The sequence below is a fragment of the Bacillus rossius genome, chromosome 8 (assembly GCF_032445375.1).
Source record: "Bacillus rossius redtenbacheri isolate Brsri chromosome 8, Brsri_v3, whole genome shotgun sequence".
NCBI lineage: Eukaryota > Metazoa > Arthropoda > Insecta > Phasmatodea > Bacillidae > Bacillus > Bacillus rossius.
Window position 1 is genome coordinate 66724036 of NC_086336.1, and position 13409 is coordinate 66737444.

Genomic DNA, 13409 nt, shown 5'->3' on the forward strand with positions numbered 1-13409 from the left:
GGTTTTGATTACTAACACCCTGATCCTCATCCATAGTACAAAACAATATCTTACACACAAATCAGCCTAAAAATGTTATACACACTACTTTAAATCCTACAACGTAACTAAAAACTAAAAAAATAAATCAGTTCAAACATAAACAGAAACCCTCGGTCTGTGTGACCGCGCGTCACCACTACACTTACAGAAACCGTCGGTCAGGGAGACCGGTTTGTTTACGATTAGGGCTCAGTCAAGGTCAAGTGCCGCACTCAAACTGAACAAAGGATGTGTCAGCAGTAGAAGGGGAGGGTGGGGGGAAGGTACTAGGGAGGTGGACCCCGAGACGTCCCACTAGTGTTGCCAACATTAAGATGTACAATTTCCTAGCGGTCTGTGAGACCTGGGTTTCGGTAAAAGTGTTAACAAACATATATACAGGGTCACTGGGTTAAGTTGGTGATTCTTGTGCTTTAATTCATGTCTTCATCACTTGAAATGAACTGTGTCCATTCTGTTTAAATATACTGTAACCTGAACACCAAGAGAAACTATGAATAACAGAAATAAGTACAAATAGTTTGATGATTAATGAACTGAAATGAAAGATTGGCTGGTTACGTTAGGTTAAGATAGGTATAGGTTAAATGCATAATTAAAAACACAATTTTTTTATATCATAATTATAATATGAAATAATTTTTTTTATATAATTATTGTTGCCGACTTAACCTAATCAACATGCCACTTTATATTATATGTCTAATTTTACATAAGTTGTTACATGATGGGGAAAAAATTTTTTAGTGGGATTCTAATTATCATTCTTACTATTTGAATTCAATATTTGTATTCACAAATAATTTGGTATTTGTATACAATTCATTTAGGGCTGGTTCGGTCCCGGTTCTCTGCAAATTAAATGGCTCCGAGAACCATAAATGCAATGTCAGTACCAGTGCGAGTACTACGGAAACAGCTAATACTTTCCCCAGTAAAACGCTGTGGTATATTGCAGGCATCCAACATGCACAAGTCTTTTAACTTCACTTTAAGTCCCATGTGACAAGTGAATGGTTCGTAAATCTTTGAAAATTGCAGGCCACACTGACAAAGGGCAGTCTTCCCTTTTCTCCCTTCACCGGATTGCCTCACAGCTAGCCCTCCCACATGGAAAGAAGTGCCCTTAAACAAGAGTTTTTGTGCCGAGATTCCACCAATTTTTTCGTCCCTCATTTCACTAACAGACAGGAATGACCAGCTCAACTAAAAGTAGACCTATAGAAAAATAGCACAGGCTCAATATACTTTTAAAACTTATCAACAAACAAACCACATGATTTAAAGTTGTCGTTCAGCACTAAAAACAAAAACTTACTTTGTTCTGTCCACTTCCCCTACCTCTAAAAACTTCAAGGCCACTAGACCGGTACTTTACACTGTCTCTCTCATTACTCCAGCGCTGGCTGGTCGAATTTTTCCATCACTCTCACCCCCTTCTCCAGTCGGATGTTTTTATTTTTCCTTCATATGCCCTTCTGACACACCTGGTTGCCTGGTCACGCCAGCCTTCACTACTTCCACACAGTCACCTTTGTTTTTTCCCAGCCACAGATTTCAAGATAAACGACCCAATGACAATAATAATTCCATTATTCTGAAGACTTGGGTTTTGCAAGACAAAGGATCCTTTCATTAATTTATGGATATAACTATCTATTCACTTTTAATAAATGAGTATAGAAATAACTTCCTGAAAAAAAAATTTTTGTGAGTGGGATTAAGTTTCTATGTAATTTTTATGTTATATTTATATAAATTAGCATGTCACTTGGTTTGTTATGTTTGTTCTTTAACTAAAGAACAATATTTTATACTCAAGAATTCCTCCAATTTCACCTAAGATTTGATGTCTGTCATCCAAAAATTTTAAAACTTGCTACTCAAGAAATTTCTGGGTCCTACTTATATTTATAATACAACCAACATATCATGTATTAATATATTAATATACTCTTTAAAAAGACCTCTGTTAACTTGGGGGTTCCATCCCTTACCCACCATTATAATGCATACATTACTTGCTACTCCAGTATTAGTTTTTTATTATTTATGTTTATAAATTACTTAACATCTTGTGAAAAAAAAAAATTAGATTTATCTCAAGCAATTTTTTATAGGTGTGCCTAAATTAAATACTGATTCAGCAAAAAAAAATGTTAGTTTGTATTACAAGATATTGCTGCACCACAAGATGTCTGTACAATGACTTGTTTGTGGTCTAAACTCTAAATTATGGTACTGTAGGTCGCTGATGAGTCATGTTAAACAAATACACCATTTATTAGGATAAACTATATCTTTAAATTGTGTGGAGGTTAACCTGAAACTGAGAACCGATAAATGGGAACAGATTTTTAAGAACCGGAACCGAGAACCAGGAAAAAAGAACCAACACATTGCTAATTTGAATTTAAAAACTGATGTTCGCACAGGCTGACAAACTACAAAGGTACCATGAAAAAATGTTTCTGGAATCACTTCAGTAGTAAAGGCAAAACACCAAACTCACTTTTAGCCTTGTGTTACTAACCATCCTGGGAAATATAAACTTGGACAGTGTTTTTTTTCCGGCCAGATTATTTTAAAAAGTAGTAAGTTTGAAAAAACCCTTTTTTTTTGTGTGTCAAAGTTTTTGTGCTGCCAAATCAAAAATTATGACATATATCACAAAACATTGCTTTTAGGCTGTGTTAGTGAATCAGCACAGCCACATACCGGCACTCCAAGGTGCAGCTGGTTATTGAGGTACAGCAGGTTGGTCCACCAGTGGGCACGGCAGTCAGTGGCCACCCGGCCTAGGTGCTGGTGCCAGTAGGGGCCGGCGCCCAGTCGGTGCAACCACGAGGCTGCCAGAGCCACCGTTACCGCCAGTGGCGGAGTCAACCTGCACATCCACACACGACTGTAGCTCAGCCAGTGGGCACGGCAGTTGGTGGCCACCCGGCCCAGGTGCTGGTGCCAGTAGTTGTATTTTGTACGATGGCGACTCAAAAAACTTAATTCAATGCAAATGAACAAGCATTCCGCTATCGAAAAAATGTATCGAACTTACAGTTTCGTTACTCGATATTTTGCGATACCGTCAAATATCGAAGGTATCGAAGGTATCGAGGTATCGAAAATCCCATCACTAGAAAGAATTCACATGTAAGATAACAGTAGTATAGCACTCATGACAGTAAAATATGTCACACCCGTGACACCATATTGACTATTGTAGACAAATAATTGATTTTTATAAATAATATTATGTGATGACATATACAATTAAACTTATTCTTACTTAACATGTTTTTAATCACATAACCAATTTCTACATTAGACTTTTACTTCTTTTTCTGTCATGGGTGTGACAGAACATATGGGTAACTTAAAACTTAAAAATTCATTATAATAAACTTACCAAAATAGTAAAAGTATACTTCTTTTTTCTCTTAAAATCAACTTAACAGGCATTAACATTAATTACAGTAAATACCAATATTATTACAATGACTATTACCAACTTAGAAAATTTTTATGCTATACACAAACATTCACCAACACCCACTTCGAGGATGAATATTGACCTCTACAAATATATATAACAATCCAAGTAACTGCCTTTCCCACTTGTTAAAGGTTCTAATTAATGATTTAATATGTTGTTTTATCTGTTTAGTACATTGGTTAGGTTTTCTGATATCTTTGAAATAACATCTTTTAAATACTTTCAAAAAGTATTCCTGTGTTTGCCATACGTGTTACAATCATAATTTCATATTTTGATGCTTTTAAGTCATTCTGATGATGCGCTTACTTAATAGCGAATAAGCCAGTAGGCCTATTTTTTAAATTTTTTCCTGTTTGTATATTTACATTTTTATGTGCTTTCAAATATTTAAGTATGTTTTTGTTTTGCTGTGTTCATAAATGAGACTGACGACAGTCGTCGTACCCTCCCAGATGCAGAGGCCGTACCTGTCCACCGACGTGGTCCTAAGGGAGGTTTGTCCCCCCAGTGCACCGTCTGTGATGTGCTACGGTCAGGGACGCACCCACGTGCGCCCTAGCATGCCAGTGGGCTTCTCTTTGTGTTGTAAATAATTATGCTTTTTATGTACTGTTAAGAGGTCACGAGCCTCCACAATTGCATATATTTTGTAACGTAACAAAACTCTCACGTCTGAAACATTGTGTAAATACTTCACTTGTCATTTATTCGTAACTAATTAATTCATGTGTATTTTCATTTTATTAATTAATTACTTGTCATGTCGTTTTAATAATTCTGTGATTCTTTCAAGTGCTTATGCTATGTTAGTAATGTAATCGCAGCCTGGCGCACCGCGAGGCGGGCCTCTCTCACGCCGGCCGATTTCCCCTCCCCTCCTTCGCGGCCCGCTAGCAGGCGGGGGACGGCAGTGGTGAACGAGACGCGAGAGCGAGCAAACGTGCGCTCCGCTCCGCGCTGCTCGGGAGACGCGTTCCTCATCTCGAAGTTCGCCGACAGTGAAACGTCACGGGTCGTCTCTGCAGCTGAGCTGCATTCGTTATATCGCTGGACGTACTCAGTTTTACGAGTTTTTCCGGGACTTCTCCTGCCTACGTTATAGGCTGTGTAAGTGCCTCTCCGGACTGCCGAACCTCTCAGTCAGTACGAGCACTCATAGGACCATATTCCTCTTACGTGACAGGCCACGTACGCGCTGTGCATCAATACGGAACAATCGTAACCGGAACCATTAGCTACAGGGTTACCTCCCCTGTTCGTGTCGGGACGTATTCTAAGGACGAGATTTATTTCCGGGAGTCCGGGTCGCGGCGGGGAGGACGCTCGTTCCGCGATGTGTCGGCCAGGCTGCGGCAGGTTCTTTATACGGAAATAAAAGGGGCTCGTGGAAACGGACATCACCGAGTTATCCTTGGAACTACCTACCGTTCCTCCTCCACACGTAACGTTCCCTCCAGGTCCCGTATTCCGGTCCTGGCCACGTTGGCCTGAACTCACTTCCTCACCGACGAGAGCTACATGGGCAAAACAGGACATTTTCGCAAACAGGAAATCAGGGACCATAAGCCGAGGGACGTCAAGACTATTAACGTAATTTTCTTTTGTACTTTGTTTTCACCATGATTCTTTGTCTGAAGGCGAACAGGTGCATATTTTGCCCAGTGCACAATAATTAGAAAGAGGCAGTGTGTGCGGTAGTTGTGAGAAAGGACTCAGGAGGGCTGTTGTCATGCGCCAAGATTAGCTGGTAAATTTTAAATGTATTTTTGTTTTTGTGATTGGGTGAAAATTATGTCACTAGTTTCCGTGACTTTTTTTTGTAAAATCTTTCTGAGAAAAAAAGCCTCGGTGCGGGGTACATGAAATTGTATACAGCTATAGTTTTGTAAGGGATGTGCTGCGATTAGAGATGTCATGAACCTGCTATTTCCTACAGGCACGTCGCCTCAGCAGTCAACTTCTGAACGAGGTTCCGAATGGTCGGGTGATGGTCATTGGCTCACAAATAATAGAATTATGTGAGTTTATAGATAATTTTGCTACTGTGGTCCGGGCACTACCTGATGTATTAAACTTTTTTTTTTTTTGTGGAACTGTTCAACTAGAATTTTTCGACCACAGTCGTTGGTAATAGGCTGATAGCCCACAACAAGGATTGAGTGAACTCTTGTCATTGTTCCGAGGATATAGTCCTTCAGCTGTACCGTGAGTTTGTGTGCAACCACGGGACATAAATGTGAACAGTATTTTAATATTCATCCTTTGGTACCTACGAACAGTCGACATGCTTGTTTTTGGAGATGGAGAAGAGGTTATGTGCGAAAATTTGTATACTCTACATGTACTATTTTTTGTGGTCAAAAGATGGCTGCCACGACACTGTGTAGTAATACAAATACCTTCATATCAGTTTGATGTCTGAGACATTATTTCAGTAACTAATCAATGACAGTAACATTTTTGTCTGGAACTTTTATAATATTTGTCGCTCAATTCATTTCGTCCAGTGTTAACGAAAAATGTATGTCCACTCCAGGCCGAATTTCGAGCTAGCCAAGATGGTTTGGAGTGTAATAACTTTAAACTGATTTTTTTGAATAAAAATTTGAATTCTAATTATTAATATGGGAACAGATCAGCTGTAAAAAGAAAAAAAAAACAACTCAATATTCCATCTTATGTGCAATAACCCATCTGTGGCTACTTCTGTAGGTTCATAAATGTAAGTAATTTAAGTATTTTTAATACAAGGGTAAAATCTAATTTTTTTTTCTTTTTTCAAAACCTTCCCCCCACCCCCTTTTCCACATAATAAGTCATTCCTGAATCCACCACTGACTGTTCAGTACTGTTTGCTACATCCCTGTCAACACTATACGTATATAAAATACTGCAATTACTCCTCCTCTAGAAATTTCTTTGGAATGAAGACAATGAATGAATGAATTATTCCAGGAAAACTGCAGTCACACACATGAACACGCCCCAGTGACATCCATGACCCCAGGAACTCGCACAGCGGGGTTCCATCAGAGTCTGCATCTTATCCACCCCCAAAACTTTGTTCAGATTATTAGACACAGTTTCAAGTCACTAATGCAGTTATTTTTGCAAGCATGGACTGTGTTGCCTTTCAGATATTCACATGTGAGTGTGCATGACAGACGGGACGACGGACGCTGTGCACACGCCGGCACGGTGGCAGACCTGAGGTAGCGCAGGAACACACTGCTGAGCACGGAGCCCTCCTGCAGCAAGTGGTACCCGCGCAGGAAGCCGGAGATCACGAAGAAGGCAGACACCACCAGATGACCGTTCAGGAACACGGCAGACGTCCAGTCACCGTAGTGCTGCGCACACCACACCAACACGTTGCCTCGCAGCACTCGGGCCTGGGGCATGCGGGCATGCACTGGCGACAAGACGCTCAGCTCATCCAGACAGCACCTTGCAGACTTTCCTGTCCCCAGCATGTGAGTCTCCTTCGTTCATTCTCACTCTCTAGTCTCGTCCTTTTTTCTCCCATATGTTACATGTGGAGTAACTCCATACTATTTTTTTTTAAATTTTAAATTATCACCCAATCGGTCATTTCCGGTTTATTTCCTGCAATCATTTCTATTTTCATATTGGCACTAACTAGCTTAAAGAAATTGTGATGTAACATTTACTTCCAGTTAGATGTTTCTGAGTGCTGTGTACTTTGCCAGTACGTATGAATGCTAAAGTAAATGTAAATAATTATACACTACGATCTATGCTGGTAGTTGTATTCCATTTATTTTAGTAATAGCATATGAAGTCATTCTAAAAGTTAGAAAAAAAAGATGATGTCATGATGGTGGGGGAATAGTTGTAAGACCCGGCAGCTCTACGGGAGTGGCGTGATGCGACAGGCAGCGAGGATCACCGCACCTCCTCCAGGAAGCTGATGTTGGCGACGGCGCCCTGTGCGTTCACGAAGATGCAGTGTCCGGCGATGACCGCGAACAGCACCAGGAACCGCATGCCCTGGATCGCGGCCAGCGACGGCTCCTTGCAGTCGGAGCAGAGACGCGCAAGGTTGGCACGCACTGAGAAGCACCTCAGCACGCCGTCTGAAACCACGCACAGCTCCATTACTGTCTGGCACAGCACAGTGTAGCTACGCTTCATGTGCTCTATGCAGTTTGCTGGCTTGCACTAAATAGGTATATTTCCAAATCAAACAGTAAAAATCTGTCTTTTCCAAACATATAGTACACCCATTTTTATTATCCTGTACAGAAGTTTTATTGCTAAACAACAGTAATGATTAAAATTAATTGCACTACCAGTAACTATTACTTTACAATTTATATTTACATGTAATTTTTATATCTCAGGGGAAGTATTTCCTACTTGTGATGTACCTGAAGTAAAAGAGATGTATTGTAATTGTTACATTGAAGGCTGAGATTATTTACACATGGTTTCACTGGACAGGTTCCAATGATTTATGAATCACGTGCTACTCTAAACTGAAGTCAGGTGGCAAAAAACAATATACAAGTTAGTGAAATGGTGCTAGAAGATATTTAATTTAATTTAATTTAATTTAATTAGCTGCAATTGGGTACAAAGTGCCCGGTGGCAAGCATTCTCCCTACTTCCCCCTCACTCTCCTTCTGAACTGGTCCACACTCCCAGCTGCCACACACTCCTCCTCCAGCCTATTCCATTCCCCTACTGTCCTCACGACCATCGCATTTTTTCCCCTTTCTGTTCTCCTCCTCTCTTTGAAAACCTTCCTAGTATTTTCCTTTCTACTTCTAGGCATTCCCATTTTGACTTTGCCCCCCAGCTCTCCCCATCCTCCCACTCCACTCAGCACCTGGTACATCTTGACCAATCTCTCCTTCTGTCTTCTATCCTTTAAGCTCTCCCATCTCATTCCTATCATCATCTCTGTGGTACTGCACTCCCCCTTCCCTTCTCTGTTCATTCTCCTCCACTTGCCCTTCACCCATCTAGCTGCTCTCCTCTGCACCCCCTCCAGCTCCCTCTCAAGTACTGCCGTGTATGGGTCCCACACTGCTGCGGCATACTCCAGCATGGGGCGGACCATAGTTTTATAGGCCTTGTCACGTATGCTGCTGCTTCCCCCCCTGAGCACTCGTCCCAGCATGCCCAGTGCCTGTCGGCTCTTCTTCACTACCTTGTCTACATGCTCCCCCCACCCCAGGTTACCCTGCAGCACCACCCCTAGATATTTATAGCTGTCGGCCTCACTTATCACGTCTCCCCTCCAGCGATATTCCCTCCTGACAATCTTCCTCTTCCTGGTAAACCTGACCACTTTCGTCTTTCCCACATTTATTTTCATACCATTATTTTCCACCCATTCTTCCAGCCTTTCCAGATCCTCCTGTAACCCATTTCTCTCCGCATCCATGTAAACCACGCAGTCGTCTGCAAAAAGCTTAATATGCCCTTGTATCTTCTCTCCGATATCATTCATCATTATGGTAAAGAGAAGTGGGCCAAGCACACTGCCCTGCGGCACCCCTGACGTAACCCTTCCTTCCTCCGACAACTCCTCCTCCACACGTACCCTCTGTGTCCGGTTGCTTATGAAGTCACCAATCCAACCCACCACCCTCCTGTCACTTATAGCTCCCTCCACTTTTTTCGTCATTTTTTCGTGAGGAACTTTATCGAATGCTTTTTCAAAATCGATGAAGCAGGCATCAATCTGTAGACCATTATCTACCCCCTCCACCAGCTCCTCCAACAGTCCAGCCAGCTGAGTCTCACACGAATATCCCCTTCGAAATCCATGCTGTCTCCTGTCAATCCACTTTCTACCATCCAGCTCTCCTACCACATGCCTGTGCACTAACCTCTCCATCACCTTGCCCACCGCCGACGTGATACTAACAGGTCTATAGCTGGCTGGGTCCTCTTTGCTACCCCCCTTCTTGTATATCGGTACCACCACCGCCTCCTTCCATTCTTGCGGCAACTTGCCCTCCTGCATCGATCTACTGAATAGCAGCTCCAGGTACTTCACCATGGCTTGCCCCCCCAGCTTTATCATCCCATTCCCTATGCCATCCTTACCTATGGCTTTCCTGCTGTCTAACCTTTTCACTACTTTCTCAATTTCTTCCTTCCTGATCTCAAGCCGTTTCTCGTGTCGCCCTGTACTATGCTCAGCATGTTTCCTTTCCCACTGTTTTCCCTTCTCGAACACTGACATGTACTGCATGGCCAACAAGTTTGCCTTTTCCTTGGATCCCGGTGCAATTTCACCATTCCTGATTCCTCAAAATTGGTACCCCTGTCCCTGTGCCCTTCGTGCTTCTAACAAACCTGTATAGCTTTTGCCAGTTGCCTTTTGTCCCCTGTACCATCAGGTCCCCAAGATAGGCCTCCTTCGCCTTTATCTCTCTATTCAGTTGTTTTCCTATTTCTTTCAGCTCCTCTGTTACAGTCTTCTTTCCTTCCTTTTTCCCCAGCGCATATAACAGTCTACCCTTCCTCTTTAGTTTCCGAATTTCCCTTCCATAATAAGGTGGGTCCCCTCCCACATTAATCCTCTTTTTAGGTACGTATTTCTCTTGAGCATCTCCCACCACCTTTTTGAAATCCTTCCACAGTTCCTGCACATCGATGCCTATGCTCCATTGGTCGAATCTCTCTTCCAGGAACTCCTCCACCCTTGTCTGTACTGCCCTCCCATACAACCATATTTGCCTGCTGCTGCCTTTCATGACCTTCTTGTCCAGGCAAATCTCCACAACGGGAATATTGTGATCGCTTATCCCATCCACCACTTTAGAGTGAGTGGCTAGCTCCTCGGGTCTTACCAGCACTACATCCAATAGTGAGCCGCCAGCTCCCCCACCCATCCTAGTTTCCTCTACCACCACCTGTTGTAACCCCATGTTCACCAGTTTAGTTGCCCTCCGTTGTCCCAGTGGCCCCACCAGTTCCTTACCACACTGCCATTTGACCCCTGGAAGGTTGAGGTCACCTGCTACAACTACCATGCTGTCCTCCTTCAGCATATCAAGCCTTTCGAGTACAGCCTCCACCTCTGTACCCCCATCACCCGGTGGCCTGTACACCGCAAACAGCTGCATTTTCCTCTTCTTCCCTGAGATCTCCAAGTGAAGTATTTCTTCCTTTTCTCCCATCCACTTTACTTCTGCATCTAACTCCCCCCGAACAAGAACCATTATCCCACCCCCTCTCCTGTTTCTATCCCTTCTGAAAACTATGTAACTCCCTCTCCTTATTTCGTTGTCTGCAACATCCTCATCCAGCCATGTCTCTACTGCCACCACTATATCTGCCCCATAGAGCTCAACCACTGTCCAGAACTTGTCCACTTTGTTTAGGATACTCCTGCAGTTAACAACCATTATATTTACTCTCTCCCTTTTTTTCCTACCCTCTTCTCCTGTTTCTATATGCACCCTCCCCTCACCATCCTGTTTTTGTCTTTCCCTCCCTCTCTCCATCCCTTCTTGATTATTTCCCCTGCCTCCCCCCTCCCCCCACCTTTCTCACTTCATTCCTTCCTACTAGCTGCACCCTACCTTTGACCTCCCCCCTACCCCGTTTCCCTGCCCCATGTTACCCGCTCTTAAACCGTCTAACATCACCTGCGTCAGGATTCCCACGCCTTCCCTATTCAGATGGATTTGATCCCTTGCCATGTGTCTCATCTGAAGTCGACTCCTTGCGCTGATGTAGTTTGCTCCCCACTCCTGACACTGCTTCAGCATGATGGCTTCCGCAGCCCTGAGCTTGTGGATAGGCACACCCCTCCTAGGCAGCACTCCACTCACCAGGATGTCTCCCCTCACTTTCCTTTTTAACTCACAAAACATTCCCTTCATGTCCTCCTCAAACTTTCCTGGTCCTCCCCCTCTAACAAGGTCGTTTGTGCCCACATGCACAATCACCTTCCTTATTCCGTCAAGCTGGCTAGCCTTAACTCTATCTCTTACATCCTCCAACCTTTCACCACTCCTCCCTGCCTTATACGCCCCCGGTATGTTTACATATCTGAGCATCGAATCCCCGAATAATGCCACCTTTACGCTTCCGATTCCCCTACCTTCCATAGTCCCCTCATTCCCATCCCCTTTATTTGACTTATCTTCCTTTAGCCTGCCTGTGTCCTCTGGCTACCTCAGCCCATGATTTCTCTTCTCCCTTTTTGGTTCCGTCATTCTTGCATTTCGTCCCCTCCATTTTGCTTACCCAGTCATCCCTACCTTCCCCCTCGATTGTATCTTTCCACTTTTGTATCTGACCCTCTAGCGCTACCTTTTGCTTCCGCAAGTTGCTGACCTCTTCCTCCAGATCCCTAACCTTCCCGTTTTGCTTGAGTAGTCTGTCAATTTCTTTTCTCCCCTCCTCCAGTTCCCCCCTTAACATCCACACTTCATTCCTCAATTCAGCCTCCTTACTCCTAGTTTGCCCCAATGCCGTACTTTTTTCATCTCTTGCATTTACCGCCAGTCCCTGCCCCTCCTGCATCCTGTCTGCTTTCCCTGCTTCATGCTTCTCTCCTATTCTTGCCCTTAACACTTCCTGCTGGAGGTCACCCATGTTCCCCTCCAGAGTTTTCACCATATGTCTTAGTTTATCCACTTCCTCCTCCATTCTCTCCTCCCAGTTTTGCCTCCCCGCCCTTATGGTGTCCACTTCCCTTTTGGTACCTTTTATTAGCCCTTCCAGGTTTTTCTCTCTCCCAACTAGTTCCCTCTCTACATCTCCCTTCCAGGTACTCCACTCCTGCCGTGTTCCCTTTCCTCCCTCCACTATATTTCCAATTATTAGCTCCTTTATCCATTCCTGTATACCCTCCCAGTTGTCTCTCATCACTCCTCCTACACTCACTACCTCCTTCCCCTGTATGGTTACCTCCTCTCCTTCAAGCATGTCGTTCGTTCCCTTTATATTTTCTTCCTCCTTTCCCCCTAGTGAACCTCTGTCTGTCCCCTTCACCAATTCAAAATCCTTGCCAGGACAATGTTTTTGTCTTTCAATTAGTCCCTCCTCATAATTTCCCCTACACAGTTCACATTCCCACTCCTTGTCTTTGAGACTTTCTAAGCCCACTGTGATCCCTCCACATTCTACATGGTACCACTCGTCACATCTATCACACTGAACACCGTTCTCCTTCCTTCTCCACGCTTTCCCACACCCCCTACATTTCACTTTACCACCCATCTCTAACCTAATTGCCATGTGCTTGAAACCGACCTTCGCCCTTTTAACTCCGCCTAATGCGCATTTATAAAAACAACTCAATTAAAAAAATGAAAATTTACGTTACTCTAGATGCAATCATAAACCATAAAAGACACTCCCATACATACTTACATACATATATACATACATACATACATACATACATACATACATACATACATACATACATACATACATACATACATACATACATACATACATACATACATACATACATTACTACGTAGTATATACCATTGTTATGTTTGTATTTTCTCTTCCTTGAATTTGGAGACACCAAATCTTGCGAGATATCATGCAATGTCCCAATCAATACAAGGATCACAATGAGCGACAGCAATCCCCTACAAAGACAAAAATTAAGTTATTAAATAAGATTAATAAAACAATTAAAAATGTCATTTTTGAAATGATATTATTGTGTTCAACCATTTTTACTTAATTTATTTTAAAAATAATCGCTATAGGTAGATGCAAATATAGAGTAAAAACTTGCATGTACTAAAAAATATCTTATCTTAAAGCATTAGGCTTAAATACATATTGGGTATTGGTGATAAAAATTAATAATTTAGTTTGAAAATAATGTAGGAACTTTCTGATGAAAACTTAAATG

The 13409-nt window shown here is 42.8% G+C and overlaps 1 protein-coding gene across 7 annotated transcripts in view; it reads right to left on the reverse strand.

Moving 5' to 3' along the window:
• LOC134535153 (nose resistant to fluoxetine protein 6-like) overlaps window positions 1-13409 on the reverse strand; it is a 49383-nt gene that overhangs the window by 18711 nt on the left and 17263 nt on the right. For all 7 annotated transcript variants that reach the window (XM_063374140.1, XM_063374138.1, XM_063374137.1 and 4 more), the window contains exons 5-8: window positions 13028-13137; window positions 7454-7635; window positions 6746-6888; window positions 2761-2929 (exon numbers count right to left, since the gene is read on the reverse strand). In XM_063374140.1, the coding sequence (XP_063230210.1) occupies window positions 2761-2929; window positions 6746-6888; window positions 7454-7635; window positions 13028-13137 (604 nt within the window). The remainder of the gene's footprint in view (window positions 1-2760; window positions 2930-6745; window positions 6889-7453; window positions 7636-13027; window positions 13138-13409) is intronic.